The sequence below is a fragment of the Pristiophorus japonicus genome, chromosome X (assembly GCF_044704955.1).
Source record: "Pristiophorus japonicus isolate sPriJap1 chromosome X, sPriJap1.hap1, whole genome shotgun sequence".
Taxonomy (NCBI): domain Eukaryota; kingdom Metazoa; phylum Chordata; class Chondrichthyes; family Pristiophoridae; genus Pristiophorus; species Pristiophorus japonicus.
Genome location: NC_092010.1, coordinates 35,542,632 through 35,558,661, shown reverse-complemented (window position 1 = coordinate 35,558,661; position 16,030 = coordinate 35,542,632). Strand labels below are relative to the sequence as shown.

Below are 16,030 nucleotides of genomic sequence, written 5' to 3'. Positions count from 1 at the left end.
CCCGCTATGGCCTGGTCTTAAAAACTCTCCCATTGAATAGATCACACACATCGCCAGGATTGATATCAGCCCTGTTCTGTTTTTGGTACAGGAAGTGGATTTATATGCAAGGCACTGCTACCTGTAGCCAAGTTACCCACAGCTACTGCAACTCAATCCTTGCACTGGGTTGGCTGGGAATCACTGAATCTGCTCTGAACAGGGCAGCTGAATTGAGAGTCCAGTTCAAGTCTTTCAAATGGGAGTTTGAATCAATGCTCCTCTAAATGTGGCCCAACTTGGGTCTTCCAGAAGGCATCCGGTGCACTCTCGCTAGAGCTACTGGGGCACCTGCAATGGCACCATTTTAAATTTGATGGCCTTGACCCAAGTGTTGCCCTATAATTCAAAATCAATCACTAACCAGCCAAGCACTCTTGTCAAATCCTGTTGCCATAGATGAAGTATTTCATCAACTATCAGCCTGAAATATACCAACTGGAATAGAGAATCCTTACACATGTGGAAATGTAAAACGGCCAAGTAATTGAGCAAGTACCTCAGTCCCCACACTGCTGGGGGCGCTGCTTTCAGTTGGCAAGGGAGCTTGAATCAGGGTCGCCATTCCTGTAGCCTCCACCAACTTGGCTGCAGTCGCATTGATCTTGTCAGACTTGGCTGATCCCTGCATTTTTTCCAGTGTGGATTTCCGAGTTCTAGGAATCTTCTCCAGATCAACCGCATCAGGAATCAGAACCTACCAATGAAACAAACACAGCCATGTAAAAAGAAAGCAGGGGAGCAGTGTAACATTCGATTTAGTCTGCTTTCTTTTAAAACCTCAGAAAGAACAAGTGATTCACGTACAGCATTTAAGAGGATCCAGTGATTGAGAAAGTTTGCTCTTTCACTCACTGTGTTTAAAGAGACCATTGATGGGGTGCTGGTGCAACCTGACATCCCATAATCCGGCCATATAATGTCATTTTTAGCCATTAAGCCACTATGGGTTTAAAATGACAGCCTTTCTGCTGTGGTTGTAGGATGTATTCGAGCTGGATGTTTTATTTGTACAATAGGTAACGTGCCCAGAAACACTGCCCAGAAAGCAATACCAGTCACTTTAAGGTTGAAATCTGCCAATATACCAAAAGAATTTCACTTTGAGCGGTTACTTAAACAGTTACAAAACAGACTGAATAATGGCCTGAAGTCCAAGGGAGAAGAGACAGAGGGAAAGTGAGAAACTGAAAAAGAAACACCAAAAATGGAAAGAAAGAAAAAAAGCTGAGCAGCGTGTTGGGGTGCAGCTTCATGTCTTTCATTGCTCGCATGGTGAGTTTTCATTCTTGGCCAAGCCACTAGAGAGAGCCAGTGAGCTAAACATAAGAACATAAGAAATAGGAGCAGGAGTAGGCCATACGGCCCCTCGAACCTGCTCCGCCATTTAATAAGATCATGGCTGATCCGATCATGGACTCAGCTCCATTTCCCTGCCCGCTCCCCATAACCCCTTATCTTTTAAGAAACTGTCTATTTCTGTCTTAAACCTATTCAATGACCCAGCTTCCATAGCTCCCCGAGGCATCGAATCCCACAAATCCACAACCCTCCGAGAGAAGAAACTTCTCCCCACCCCAGCCCCAAATGGGCTGCCTCCCACCCTAAGATTATGCCCCCTAGCCCAAGTCTCCCCCACCAGTGGAAACATCCTCTCTGCATCCACCCCGCCAAGCCCTCTCATAATCCCATGTTTCGATAAGATCACCCCTCATTCCTCCGAACTGCAATGAGTAGAGGCCCAACCCACTCAACCTCTCCCCATAAGTCAACCCCCCATCTCTGGAATCAACCCTGTGAACCCGCTCCGAACCGTCTCCAAAGCAAGTACACCCACCCCCTCCGTAAATACGGAAATCAAAACTGCACGCAGCACTCCAGGTGTGGCCCCACCAATGTAGCAAGACTTCCCTGCTTCTACACTCCACCCCCTTTGCAACAAAGGCCAAGACTTCACCGGCCCTCCTGATCACTTGCTGTACCTGCATACCAACCCCCCGTGTTTCATGCACAAGTACCCCCAGGTCCCGCCACACTGCAATCTCTCTCCATCCAAACAACAACCTGCTCTCTGACCTTCTCCGCCAAAGTGCATGACCCCACATCCTCCAACACCATACTCCATCCGCCAAATCCCCGCCCACTCACCGAGTCTGTCCACGTCCCCGAGCCTGTCCACGTCCCCCCGCAGATCCCCTGTGTTCTCCTCGCACATTGCCCTTCCTCCCATCTTTGTATCGTCGGCAAACTTGGCTACGCTACACTCGGTCCCCTCCTCCAAGTCACTAATATAGACTGCAAACAGCTGGGGCCCCAGCACCGATCACGTCGCAACATAAAGGGGTTGATTTTCACCTTCATCGCCTGGGCAGTAATCTAATGGAGCGGATCCTCCACCTTTTAAAGAACCTGCCTGATTTTCATTCTATTGTGTTCAGTATGATGAGAGTCAGGCAGGTTCTATAATGGGCGAGCACCAGATTACTGTCCAGGCAGTGAAAACAATGATGTACCCCAATGATCCATCTCCTGGGTCTTCTCCCTGAATTCTGTAGTCAGGCGGCCTGATTGTCCCTGGTGTCAGTTCCAGGCAGTAGGAGGTCTTTAAAAAAAGGTCCAAAATCTCTGACCTGTTGATCTTTCACTCACCCGCATTAAGATTTTCAGATAAATCTGGCTGTTGCGCCCAGAATGTTCTAGTGGGAACCACTGGTCAAAGCTCATAGCTGGGCTCCTCAGTAACTGTGACAGAGGCAGGGAGAGCGTCCCCAGACTCAACTCACGGTCATCATCCTTAACCTAGAAGAAAAAGTATTAACAGATTTAACAGAAACACTAAAACTGTGGATTTGTAATTAACATTTATGTAGCTTTTAACCCTCCTCCGCTTCCCTTCTAATTTTATCTATCGCATTTTCAATTATTTTTCTCCCTTCTTGTACTATACTGTATATTAGTAATGTTGCTTTAAGAATGTTTTTAGATCTTAACATCCTGTCCATTATGTAGAGTTACATAAAAATGACAACACAGAAACAGGCCATTCGGCCCCACCAGTCCATGTTGGTGTTTATCCTCCTCGCAGACAGTTCCCATATCCCTTTATCTCCCTTTCCTTAAACAACCCATCTAACCTATTAAATATTGAAATTGGCCTGGAGTTTCCTCGGAGCGGTTCCCACTCCACTAGTCAAGGAAACTGGTTTACATAAACAGGATTTCTCCAGCAACTTGGATAATGGCAGTGGAACAGGAGAAGCTCCAAGGAAATTCCAGGCCATGGTCTTTGCTTCAATCACTAACTCCAGTAGTGCGTTCCACAGTCTCACAACCCTGTTTCTCCTACTCTCTCTCCAAAATCGCTTTCATTTAATATATCTATCTGCCCTTGCACATGCACAATTTTAATCGCTCCACCATTGGTGGCCGTGCCTTCAGCTGCCAAGGGACGTTTCAATAGGTTAAATGCATTGTATAAATGCAAGTTGTTGTTGACCAGAAAAGTGGGAAAGTGTTCCATTTCCCCACAGCGATGTAGCTCACCATGATACCCACAGAAAATGCAAACCCCAAACCAAAGAGTTCTTTGGAGAAAGAAAAAGTGTTAGAAACCATTTAAACTTTCTGCCAGGATAAAATATTTGGGGAAAACCCAGTTCGTTGCTAAGTTACAGTTAACTCATAAAACTGCTTTGGTCACGTGTCCCTCTGGAAAAGTTAAGAAAGGTACCTGTATATCGAGGTCTTGTTGATTCGGATTCTGAACAAAGAAGGTAAAGGCGTCCTCCCAGACTGGGGCGTTTGTGTTATACACAGTCTGTGTGGGAAGAGACAAGAATGTGACATTTCGGCGTGGCAGAACCCTGTCAACTTGGTTTATCAGTTTAAAAGCTATAACTGAAAATGGCAATGTGAAATATCTGAGGAGATGACGTCATTCTGAGATGTATCTACATACCCCGGTATTTTACCGCGTAAGTGTATGCATGGACTGTAAGCCATACTGGGGAAGTATCTGGAAATACTCAGCGGGTCAGGCAGCATCTGTGGAGAGAAACAAGTTAACGTTTCAGGTCAATGACCCTTGGCCAGGACTGGTCATCGACCTGAAATGTTAACTCAGTTTCTCTCTCCACAGATGCTGCCTGACCCGCTGAGATTTGCCACATTTTCTGGTTTTATTTCAGATTCCAGCATCCGCAGTATTTTGCTTTTGTGGGCTGGGGAGTATCTGTTGTGAACTGTAATGTAAATGAGGGCAGCAGATAATCTGAAAGGGAAGCAAACTCTGTGTGAGGGACCGATGATCCCCAGGGAGTTGTGAAAGGGGCAGTCGTGGAGCACATGCTGGCGGTTCTGCCCTGCTCCATTTTACATTGTACTCTATTCATCTGAAGTAATGGACCTGACAGTGCCCATTCGTACCCTGCTCTCGAAGGTTTTGTCCAATAATGAAGCCTGTACCAGAGGATTTGGCTCCCTGGTCCCATGCTTTAGCTGTGGACAAAAAGAAAAATAAGCGTTAGTGAAACAGCAACTACTGGAGGTGGATATAGGACCCGAGAGAGAAACAGAAAGAGAGACAGCGATGAGCAGAAAGAAAGAGAGGGGATGGAAAAATTGTGTGCAATTAAAATTTCCCAGGTTCCTTGCCCGCCCTGGAGCTGCCAGGAGCGGACATGCCGCGAATCTCAACTGTTTAGTAAGCAGGCAGCAAGGACACCTGCCCAAAGCTAACAGGGTCCTTTTTAACATTTGTATGTCAGGTCCCAATGATGTTCCAGCCTCCCCTGCATGATCTTGGCCCCTCCTGATCACAGGAACCCTATGGGATGGCCCGGTAGCTGGTCCCACCACTTGCCTGGTCTCAGTGGGCAGGAAGTTGGCCAGTGGCATTTAATGAGACCCATGAGTTAAAATACCCCGGGCCTCATTTCTGTTTGGACTGACACCAAAACGCACCCACCGAAAATTGATCCTCAGTTACAATTGGGGCCAAAGAAAGTCAGAGCAAGAGAGACAGATGAGAGAAAAGGAGAGAGATGGACAGACAAACCAGCAACACACACACATAGGAGCTCGAGACAGACGGAGAAAGGGAAGTAAAACAGAAAATGGTGAAATAAGTTTGGGAATCAATAATCTATCATTTGATGATGATTGGCTGATTTCCTTGTGTAGGTGGTAAGGGTTCAGCACAGCCGAGGGCTCGACTCCAGCTCCATGGACGAGACAGATGTATTTAAAAACTCCAACTGCCGAATCACAGATAAGACAGACATTGGGTGCAGGATGAATATCTCGTCACTCTGCCTCTGATTACCTTTTATTGCACTCACACCATCTGTCCTAATAAACCATCCAGCAAGGTGGACCCCTTCACCAAGAGGGTCTCGCCTGGCAGACCTAATCACCGTCAGGTCAAAGCACTGCACAATCTGATGGCAAACACACCACCCAAGGCAACACAGAGCAGCGCAGTGCAATGCCAGGATTGAGGTTTGAAGGTCCTGCTGGTGCTTTATTCTCACAGTTCAGCTGTAAAATGGGACCTATTGCTGATCGAAGCCTCTCGCCCCACGACCATTATACGTACCGGGAGATCCTGTGCTTGGTCCACATAGACAACCATGATGGCAGAAGAGGGTTCCTCACTGTTCTGTGCAGTGATGGAGTTATTAACAAGCAGTGCCTAAAGATAACAAACACAATTAATATTTTTGTTAAATCACGATTTGAAAGGATGCAGTCCCTCTTATTCCTCTCCCTACATGTATCACTGACCATACACCCACCATAGTTACTGGCTGGGGCGGAGATCATGTCATACAAGAGGCAGGTACCAAGTACCATAAGTTATGGTCAATGTGGTCTCTTGGACTAGTTTCAAACACCCAAGGGTGTCAGGGAGGAACTTTCCAGATTTTTTCCCAAATTGGCTTTGGGCTTTTATCTCTCGTTTTTTTTCGCCTCTCCCAGGAGATTACAGGGACTCAATGGGTGCGGAATGTCTTAAACATGAAACATAAGGCATCACAACTGTGGGAGACCTGCTGGTTTTTTCCTGTCTGGCATTTTTCCTATGTTCATATGGTATGACCATGGGAGGGTAGCCTCCTCCAGCCCGCCACTCGTACCAGTCTCTAGCTGGAGCTCAAGTGTGCAATTTTGGCCTCACAATGACTTGCCCCTCTAATTTGCTCCCCTCCACCCTCATCAGGGAGCTGTTAAGTGGATTTGAAACTCATACAGCCACTGGAACACCAGTACATCACTTTATGTATCACGTTCCGGTAGTAAAATGTGTATTTCTTGTGTATGAAATACAGCAAAATTCTAAAGGGGCAAAGTGTGTTTAAAAAGACTAGCCTGAAGGCTCTGTGCCTCAATGCGAGGAGTATTCGGAATAAGGTGGACGAATTAACTGCGCAGACAGCAGTTAACGGATACGATGTAATTGGCATCACGGAGACATGGCTCCAGGGTGACCAAGGCTGGGAACTCAACATCCAGGGGTAGTCAACATTTAGGAAGGATAGGCAGAGAGGAAAAGGGGTAGCACGTTGCTGGTTAAAGAGGAAATTAATGTAATAGTAAGGAAGGACATTAGTTTGGATGATGTGGAATCGGTATGGGTGGAGCTGCAGAATACCAAAGGGCAGAAAACGCTAGTGGGAGTTGTGTACAGACCAGCAAACAGTAGTAGTGAGGTTGGGGACAGCATCAAACAAGAAATAAGGGATGTGTGCAATAAAGCTACAGCAGTTATCATGGGCGACTTTAATCTGCATATAGATTGGGCTAACCAAACTGGTAGCAATGTGGTGGAGGAGGATTTCCTGGAGTGTATTAGGGATGGTTTTTAATGTGTTCCTTACACAGATGAGACTGCACACATGGAGGTTAGAGTAACAGTGACCTCAGTTTTATTAAGACACTCCAGAGTGAGGAACAGGTCTTAGGAGCCGGCTTATATACAGTGCTCTGCCTGAATGGACAGCTCAATCATTAAGGATGAAATAGCGCATTTGGAAAGCAGTGACAGGATCGATCCAAGTCAGCATGGATTTATGAAAGGGAAATCATGCTTGACGAATCTTCTGGAATATTTTGAGGATGTAACTAGCAGAGTGGACAAGGGAGAACCAGTGGATGTGGTGCATTTGGACTTTCAAAAGGCTTTTGACAAGGTCCTGCACAAGAGATTGTTGTGCAAAATCAAAGCGCATGGTATTGGGGATAATGTACTGACGAGGATAGAGAACTGGTTGGCAGACAGGAAGCAGAGAGTCGGGATAAACGGGTCCTTTTCAGAATGGCAGGCAGTGACTAGTGGGGTGCCGCAGGGCTCAGTGCTGGGACTCCAGCTCTTTACAATATACATTAACGATTTAGATGAAGGAATTGAGTATAATATCTCCAAGTTTGCAGATGGCACTAAACTGGGTGGCGGCGTGAGCTGTGAGGAGGATGCTAAGAGGCTGCAGGGTGACTTGGACAGGTTAGGTGAGTGGGGCAAATGCATAACAATTGCTGTATAATGTGGATAAATGTGAGGTTATCCATTTTGGGGGCAAAAACACGAAGGCAGAATATTATCTGAATGGCAGCAGATTAGGAAAAGGGGAGGTGCAACGAGACCTGGGTGTCATGGTTCATCAATCATTGAAAGTTGGCATGCAGGTACAGCAGGCGGTGAAGAAGGCAAATGGTATGTTGGCCTTCATAGCTAGGCGATTTGAGTATAGGAGCAGGGAGGTCTTACTGCAGTTGTACAGGGCCTTAGTGAGGCCTCACCTGGAATAGTGTGTTCAATTTTGGTCTCCTAATCTGAGGAAGGACATTCTTGCTATTGAGGGAGTGCAGCGAAGGTTCACCAGACTGATTCCAGGGACGGCTGGACTGTCATATGAGGAGAGACTGGATTAACCAGGCCTTTATTCACTGGAATTCAGAAGGATGAGAGGGGATCTCATAGAAACGTATAAGATTCTGACAGGACTGGACAGGTTAGATGTAGGAAGAATGTTTCCGATGTTGGGGAAGTCCAGAACTAGGGGACATAGTCTTAGGATAAGGGGTAGGCCATTTAGGACTGAGATGAGGAGAAACTTCTTCACTCAGAGAGTTGTTAACCTGTGGAATTCCCTGCCGCAGAGAGTTGTTGATGCCAGTTCATTGGATATATTCAAGAGGGAGTTAGATATGGCCCTTATGGTTAAGGGGATTAAGGGGTATGGAGAGAAAGCAGGAAAGGGGTACTGAGGGAATGATCAGCCATGAACTTATTGAATGGTGGTGCAGGCTCAAAGGGCCGAATGGCCTACTCCTGCACCTATTTTTTCTGCTTCTATGTTTCTAATACAATGACAGACCGCGTTATGGAGTTGGAGCTGAGGGTGGATTTACTCTGGAGCATCCATGATGCTGAGAATGACGTGAGTAGCACGTGTAGCGAGTTGGTCTTACCGCAGGTGAAGGGTCCACAGCCAGCTAGGGAATGGAAGACCAGCAGGAAGAGCAGTGCAAGGAAGGTAGTGCAGGGGTCCCCTGCGGTCATCCCCCTGCAAAACAGATACACCGCTTTGGGTACTGTTGAGGAGGATGACTCATCAGGGGAGGGCAGCAGCAGCCAAGTTCATGGCACCGTGGCTGGCCCTGCTGCACAGAAGGGTGGGAAAAAGAGTGGGAGAGCTACAGTGATAGGGGACTCTATTGTAAGGGGAATAGATAGGAGTTTCTGCAGCCGCAACCGAGACTCCAGGATGGTATGTTGCCTCCCTGGTGCAAGGGTCAAGGATGTCTCGGAGCGGCTGCAGAGCATTCTGGAGAGGGAGGGTGAACAGCCAGTTGTCGTGGTACATGTAGGTACCAACGATATAGGTAAGAAGCGGGAAGAGGTCCTACAAGCTGAATTTAGGGAGCTAGGAGTTAAATTAAAAAGTAGGACCTCAAAGGTAGTAATCTCTGGATTGCTACCAGTGCCACGTGCTAATCAGAGTAGAGGGAGCAGGATAGTTAGAATAAATACGTGGCTTGAGCAGTGGAGCAAGAGGGAGGGATTCAAATTCCTGGGACATTGGAACCAGTTCTGGGAAAAGTGGGACCTGTACAAAAGGGACGGTCTGCACTTGGGCAGGACTGGAACTGATGTCCTAGGGGTAACATTTGCAATGCAGTTCGGGAGTGTTTTAACTAATATGGCAGGGGGATGGGAACCTATGCAGCGAGATAGGGCGAAGTAATATGGAGTCAGAAACAGATGGTAGAAAGGTAAAAAGCAATAGTGGAAGGCCGAGTAAACAAAGGCAAGAAACAAAAAGGGCCACACTACATCATAATTCTAAAAGGACAAAGGGTGTTAAAAAAACAAGCCTGAAGGCTTTGTGTCTTAATGCAAGGAGTATCCATAATAAGTGGATGAATTAACTGTGCAAATAGATGTTAACGGATATGATGTGATTGGGATTACGGAGACGTGGCTCCAGGATGATCAGGGCTGGTAACTCAACATCCATGGGTATTCAACATTCAGAAAGGATAGAATAAAAGGAAAAGGAGGTGGGGTAGCATTGCTGGTTAAAGAGGAGATTAATGCAATAGTTAGAAAGGACATTAGCTTGGATGATGTGGAATCTATATGGGTAGAGCTGCAGAACACCAAAGGGCAAAAAACGTTAGTGGGAGTTGTGTACAGACCTCCAAACAGTAGTAGTGATGTTGGGGAGGGCATCAAACAGGAAATTAGGGGTGCATGCAATAAAGGTGCAGCAGTTATCATGGGTGACTTTAATATGCATATAGATTGGGCTAACCAAATTGGAAGCAATACGGTGGAGGAGGATTTCCTGGAGTGCATAAGGGATGGTTTTCTAGACCAATATGTCGAGGAACCAACTAGGGGGGAGGCCATCTTAGACTGGGTGTTGTGTAATGAGAGAGGATTAATTAGTCATCTCGTTGCGAGAGGCCCCTTGGGGCAGAGTGACCATAATATGGTGGAATTATACATTAGGATGGAGAATGAAACAGTTAATTCAGAGACCATGGTCCAGAACTTAAAGAAGGGTAACTTTGAAGGTATGAGGCGTGAATTGGCTAGGATAGATTGGCGAATGATACTTAAGGGGTTGACAGTGGATGGGCAATGGCAGACATTTAGAGACCACATGGATGAACTACAACAATTGTACATCCCTGTCTGGCGTAAAAATAAAAAAGGGAAGATGGCTCAACCGTGGCTATTAAGGGAAATCAGGGATAGTATTAAAGCCAAGGAAGTGGCATACAAATTGACCAGAAATAGCAGTGAACCTGGGGACTGGGAGAAATTTAGAACTCAGCAGAGGAGGACAAATGGTTTGATTAGGGCAGGGAAAATAGAGTACGAGAGGAAGCTTGCAGGGAACATTAAGACGGACTGCAAAAGTTTCTATAGGTATGTAAAGAGAAAAAGGTTAGTAAAGACAAATGTAGGTCCACTGCAGTTAGAATCAGGGGAAGTCATAATGGGGTACAAAGAAATGGCAGACCAATTGAACAAGTACTTTGGTTCGGTATTCACTAAGGAGGACACAAACAACCTTCCGGATATAAAAGGGGTCAGAGGGTCTAGTATGAAGGAGGAACTGAGGGAAATCCTTATTAGTCGGGAAATTGTGCTGGGGTAATTGATGGGATTGAAGGCCGATAAATCCCCAGGGCCTGATGGACTGCATCCCAGAGTATTTAAGGAGGTGGCCTTGGAAATAGCGGATGCATTGAGTCATTTTCCAACATTCCATAGACTCTGGATCAGTTCCTATGGAGTGGAGGGTAGCCAATGTAACCCCACTTTTTCAAAAAGGAGGGGGAGAGAAAACAGGGAATTCAGGGAAAACAGCCTGACCTCAGTAGTGGGTAAAATGATGGAATCAATTATTAAGGATGTCATAGCAGCGCATTTGGAAAGAGGTGACATGATAGGTCCAAGTCAGCATGGATTTGTGAAAGGGAAATCATGCTTGACAAATCTTCTGGAATTTTGAGGATGTTTCCAGTAGAGTGGACAAGGGAGAACCAGTTGATGTGGTATATTTGGACTTTCAGAAGGCTTTCGACAAGGTCCCACACAAGAGATTAATGTGCAAAGTTAAAGCACATGGGATTGGGGGGTAGTGTGCTGACATGGATTGAGAACTGGTTGTCAGACAGGAAGCAAAGAATAGGAGTAAATGGGTACTTTTCAGAATGGCAGGCAGTGACTAGTGGGGTACCGCAAGGTTCTGTGCTGGGGCCCCAGCTGTTTACACTGTACATTAATGATTTAGACAAGGGGATTAAATGTAGTATCTCCAAATTTGCGGATGACACTAAGTTGGGTGGCAGTGTGAGCTGCGAGGAGGATGCTATGAGGCTGCAGAGTGACTTGGAGAGGTTAGGTGAGTGGGCAAATGCATGGCAGATGAAGTATAATGTGGATAAATGTGAGGTTATCCACTTTGGTGGTAAAAACAGAGAGATAGACTATTATCTGAATGGTGACAGATTAGGAAAAGGGGAGGTGCAACGAGACCTGGGTGTCATGGTACATCAGTCATTGAAGGTTGGCATGCAGGTACAGCAGGCAGTTAAGAAAGCAAATGGCATGTTGGCCTTCATAGCGAGGGGATTAGAGTACAGGGGCAGGGAGGTATTGCTACAGTTGTACAGGGCCTTGGTGAGGCCACACCTGGAGTATTGTGTACAGTTTTGGTCTCCTAACCTGAGGAAGGACATTCTTGCTATTGAGGGAGTGCAGCGAAGGTTCACCAGACTGATTCCCGGGATAGCGGGACTGACCTATCAAGAAAGACTGGATCAACTGGGCTTGTATTCACTGGAGTTCATAAGAATGAGAGGGGATCTCATAGAAACGTTTAAAATTCTGACAGGTTTGATGCAGGAAGAATGTTCCCAATGTTGGGGAAGTCCAGAACCAGAGGTCACAGTCTAAGCCATTTAGGACTGAGATGAGAAGAAACTTCTTCACCCAGAGAGTGGTGAACCTGTGGAATTCTCTGCCACAGAAAGTTGTTGAGGCCAATTCACTAAATATATTCAAAAAGGAGTTAGATATAGTCCTTACTACTAGGGGGATCAAGGGGTATGGCGAGAAAGCAGGAATGGGGTACTGAGGTTGCATGTTCAGCCGTGAACTCGTTGAATGGCGGTGCAGGTTCGAAGGGCCGAATGGCCTACTCCTGCACCTATTTTCTATGTTTCTATTCAAGTAGGGTTAGTGGGTGCAGGATGACTGGACCGCAGTGCCCCCATTTTAAAGTCATACATTCTGTCCTTTTATATTTCTCTTTTAATTCCCATGTCCGTCATCATCATAGGCAGTCCCTCGGAATCGAGGAAGATTTGCTTCCACTCTTAAAATGAGTTCTTAGGTGGCTGAACAGTCCAATACGAGAGCCACAGTCCGTGTCACAGGTGGGACAGATAGTCGTTGAGGGAAAGGGTGGGTGGGGAGTCTGGTTTGCCGCGCGCTCCTTCCGCTGCCTGCGCTTGGTTTCTGCATGCTCTCGGCGATGAGACTCGAGGTGCTCAGCGCCCTCCTGGATGCACTTCCTCCACTTAGGGTGGTCTTTGGCCAGGGACTCCCAGGTGTCAGTGGGGGTGTTGCACTTTATCAGGGAGGCTTTGAGGGTGTCCTTGAAACATTTCCTCTGCCCACCTTGGGCTCGTTTGCTGTGAAGGAGTTCCTATGTCCACATGGATGCTCTTTACCTTTCCGCCATTGTTCATAGGTTTACATGCAACCTTCAGGGCTGCTGACCGAGGGCCGTGCGGCTCTTTGTCGGCCGGCGTGGACACGATGGGCCGAAATGGCCTCCTTCTGCGCTGTAAATTTCTATGTTTCTATGTATAATGGAAAGTACCTGACATACACGGAGCACTTCCTTCCCTTATAGCCAGTACGATAAACTCGTCTTCTATATCCGACTCTATATCTTCTTCACAAAAACATCCTATTTTCACCACTATAACATCGCCCGTTTCCGCCCCTTGCCTCAGCCCATCTGCTGCTGAAACCCTAATCCTTGCTTTTGTTACCTCAAGACTCAACTATTCCAATGCACTCCTGGCCAGTCTCCCATCATTCAACCTCTGTAAACTTGAGCTCAGCCAAAACTCTGTTGCCTGTATCCTAACTTGCACAAAGTCCCATCCACCCATCAACCCTGTGCTTGCTCTGGAATTCCCTCCCTAAACCTCTCCGCCTCTCCACCTCCTTTATGCTCCGTAAAGCCTACCTCTTTGACCAAGCTTTGAGTCACCCGTCCTGGTATCTTCTTCTTTCACTCAGTGTCAATTTTTGACTTGATTACGCTGCTTTGAAGCGTCTTGGGACTTTTTACGTTAAAAGTGCTGCATAAATGCAAGTTGTTCTTGTATCATCCCATGAATCATGTGACATTCTTTGCAGTAGGGCATCTTAGTCATCTCAGCTCTCTTTTTATCTGTCCATCGCAGTGCTGTTACTGCAACAACAACTTATATTTCTATAGCACCTTTAACATCCCAAGGTACTTCACATGAATAATACAACAACATTTAACATAAGGAGAAATTAGGGCTTGGTCAAAGAGGTAGGTTTTAAGGAGTGTCTTGAAGGAGGAAAGGGAGGTAAAGGCAGAGAGGTTTAGGCAGGGAGTTCCAGAGCTTGGGGCCCAGGCAACAGAAGGCACGGCCACCGATGGTTGAGCGATTATAATCAGGAATGCTCAAGAGGGCAGAATTAGACGAGCGCAGAGATCTCGGGGGGGATTACGGGGCTGGAGGAGATTACAGAGATAGGGAGGGGCAAGGCCATGGAAGGATTTGAAAACAAGGATGAGAATTTTGAAATCGAGGCGTTGCTTAACCGGGAGCCAATGTAGGTCAGCGAGCACAGGGGGTGATGGGTGAGCGGGACTTGGTGCGAGTTAGGACATGGCTGCCAAGTTTTGATGACCTCAAATTTACGTAGGGTAGAATATGGGAGGCCAGCCAGGAGTGCATTGGAGTAGTCAAGTCTAGAGATAACAAAGGCATAGATGAAGGTTTCAGCAGCGAATGAGCTGAGGCAGGGGCGATGTTATGGAGGTGGAAATAGGCGGTCTTACTACGCTGCGGAAATGTGGTCGGAAGCTAATTTCAGGGAAATATGACACCAAGATTGTCTAGTTCAGCCTCAGACAGATGCTGGGGAGAGGGATGGAATCGGTGGCTATGGAACGGAGTTTGTGGCGGGGACCAAAAACAATGGCTTCAGTCTTCCCAATATTTAATTGGAGAAATTTCTGCTCATCCCGAACTGAATGTCGGACAAGCAGTCTGAAAATTGAAAGATCGTGAAGGGGTCGAGAGAAGTGGTGGTGAGGTAGAGCTGGGTGTCGTTGGTGTACATGTGGAAACTGACTCCATGTTTTTGGATGATGTTGCCAAGGGGCAGCATTTAGATGAGAAATAGGAGGGGGCCAAGGACAGATCCTTGGGGGACACCAGAGGTAATGATGCAGGAGTGGCAAGAGAAGCCATTGCAGGTGATTCTTTACCTACGATTAGATGAATAAGAATGGAACCAGGCGAGTGCAGTCCCACCCAGCTGGACGATGGTGGAGAGGTGTTGGAGGAGGATGGAGTGGTCACCCGTGTCAAAGCCTGCAGACAGGTCGAGAAGGACGAGGAGGGATACCTTTGTCACAGTCACAAAGGATGTCATTTGTGACTTTGATGAGAGCCGTTTCGGTACTGTGGCAGGGGTGGAAACCAGATTGGAGGGCTTCAAACATGGAGTTCCAGGAAAGATGGTCACAGATTTGGGAGACGACAACATGTTCAAGGACTTTGGAGAGGACAGGGAAGTTGGAAATGGGTTGGTAGTTTGCAAGAAAGGAGGGTTGGATTTTTTGAGGGGAGGGGCGATGACGGAAGATTTGAGGGTGATGGGGATCTGACAAGAGCGAACCGTTAACAATGTCGGCTAACATGGGAGTCAGAAAAGGAAGCTGGGTGGTCAGCAGTTTGGTGGGAATAGGGTCAAGGGAGCAGGAAGTGGTTCTCATGGACAAGATGAGCGCAGAGAGGTCATGAGGGGAGATCGGAGAGAAACTGGAAAAAGATGGGAGGTCAGGGCTAGGGCAGGGGGGAACCTTAGAGGAAGTTTTACCCGGTGGGCTAGGGCAAGGAAGGGAAGTGGCAGCGGCAGCTGATCAGATGGTCTCAATCTTAGAGACAAAGAAGTCCATGAGCTCCTCACATTTGTTGTCGGAGGTGATGCTGGAGGAGATAGGGGAGAGGGGTTTACGACGACGGTAAGGAGTGGAGAATAGTAGCCAGGGTTTATCTTTACATTCCAGAATGATGCTGGAATAGTGAGCAGTTTTGGCAGACAAGAGCAGGACCCAATAGTGCCTTATGTGGTTCAGCCGAATCTGGCGGTGAATGGCTAAACCAGTTGTCCGCCATAAACATTCAAGTCTGCGTCCCTTGGACTTAAGGGAGCAAAGATAAGGGCTTTACTATGGGGAACAGCCAGAGTGAGAGAGAGAGAGAGAGCAATTGTTTTAATAGGGACTAGGGCATCAAAGGTGGTGGTGAGGGTGTGGTTGAGCAGATCGGTAGCTGCAGAAATGTCGTGGTGGCTGGAGGACAGTTGGGATTTCCTAAGTGCAGTTGTAAGAGAGTTGGTAGAGAGCTTTTTCCAGGGCGGACACAGAAGGAAGTAGGGTGAGGGACGGTGGGAAGGGGGATGTTGGTGAAGAGCGATATGAGGAAGTGGTCAGAGATGGCCTTATCTGTGATTGACACCTTGGGCCATGAGAGATGGCAAGGTCAGTGGGGTGGCCGTGAATATGGATTGGGGAGTTTACATGGAGGGAAAGTTTAAAGAAGTATAGGAGACTAGTGAACTCAGAGGAGAGAGCGCATGAATTGAGATGGAGGTTGAAATCACCAAGGATTAGAAGTCGCTCGGTGCTAA

The 16,030-nt window shown here is 47.1% G+C and overlaps 1 protein-coding gene across 1 annotated transcript in view; it reads right to left on the bottom strand.

The window, feature by feature from the left end:
* The window catches only part of esyt1a (extended synaptotagmin-like protein 1a), a 141,847-nt gene that overhangs the window by 25,117 nt on the left and 100,700 nt on the right, over positions 1-16,030 (bottom strand). The window contains exons 13-17 of the mRNA XM_070869601.1: positions 5,636-5,731; positions 4,465-4,536; positions 3,770-3,856; positions 2,689-2,838; positions 539-736 (exon numbers count right to left, since the gene is read on the bottom strand). Coding sequence (XP_070725702.1) covers positions 539-736; positions 2,689-2,838; positions 3,770-3,856; positions 4,465-4,536; positions 5,636-5,731 — 603 coding nt within the window. The remainder of the gene's footprint in view (positions 1-538; positions 737-2,688; positions 2,839-3,769; positions 3,857-4,464; positions 4,537-5,635; positions 5,732-16,030) is intronic.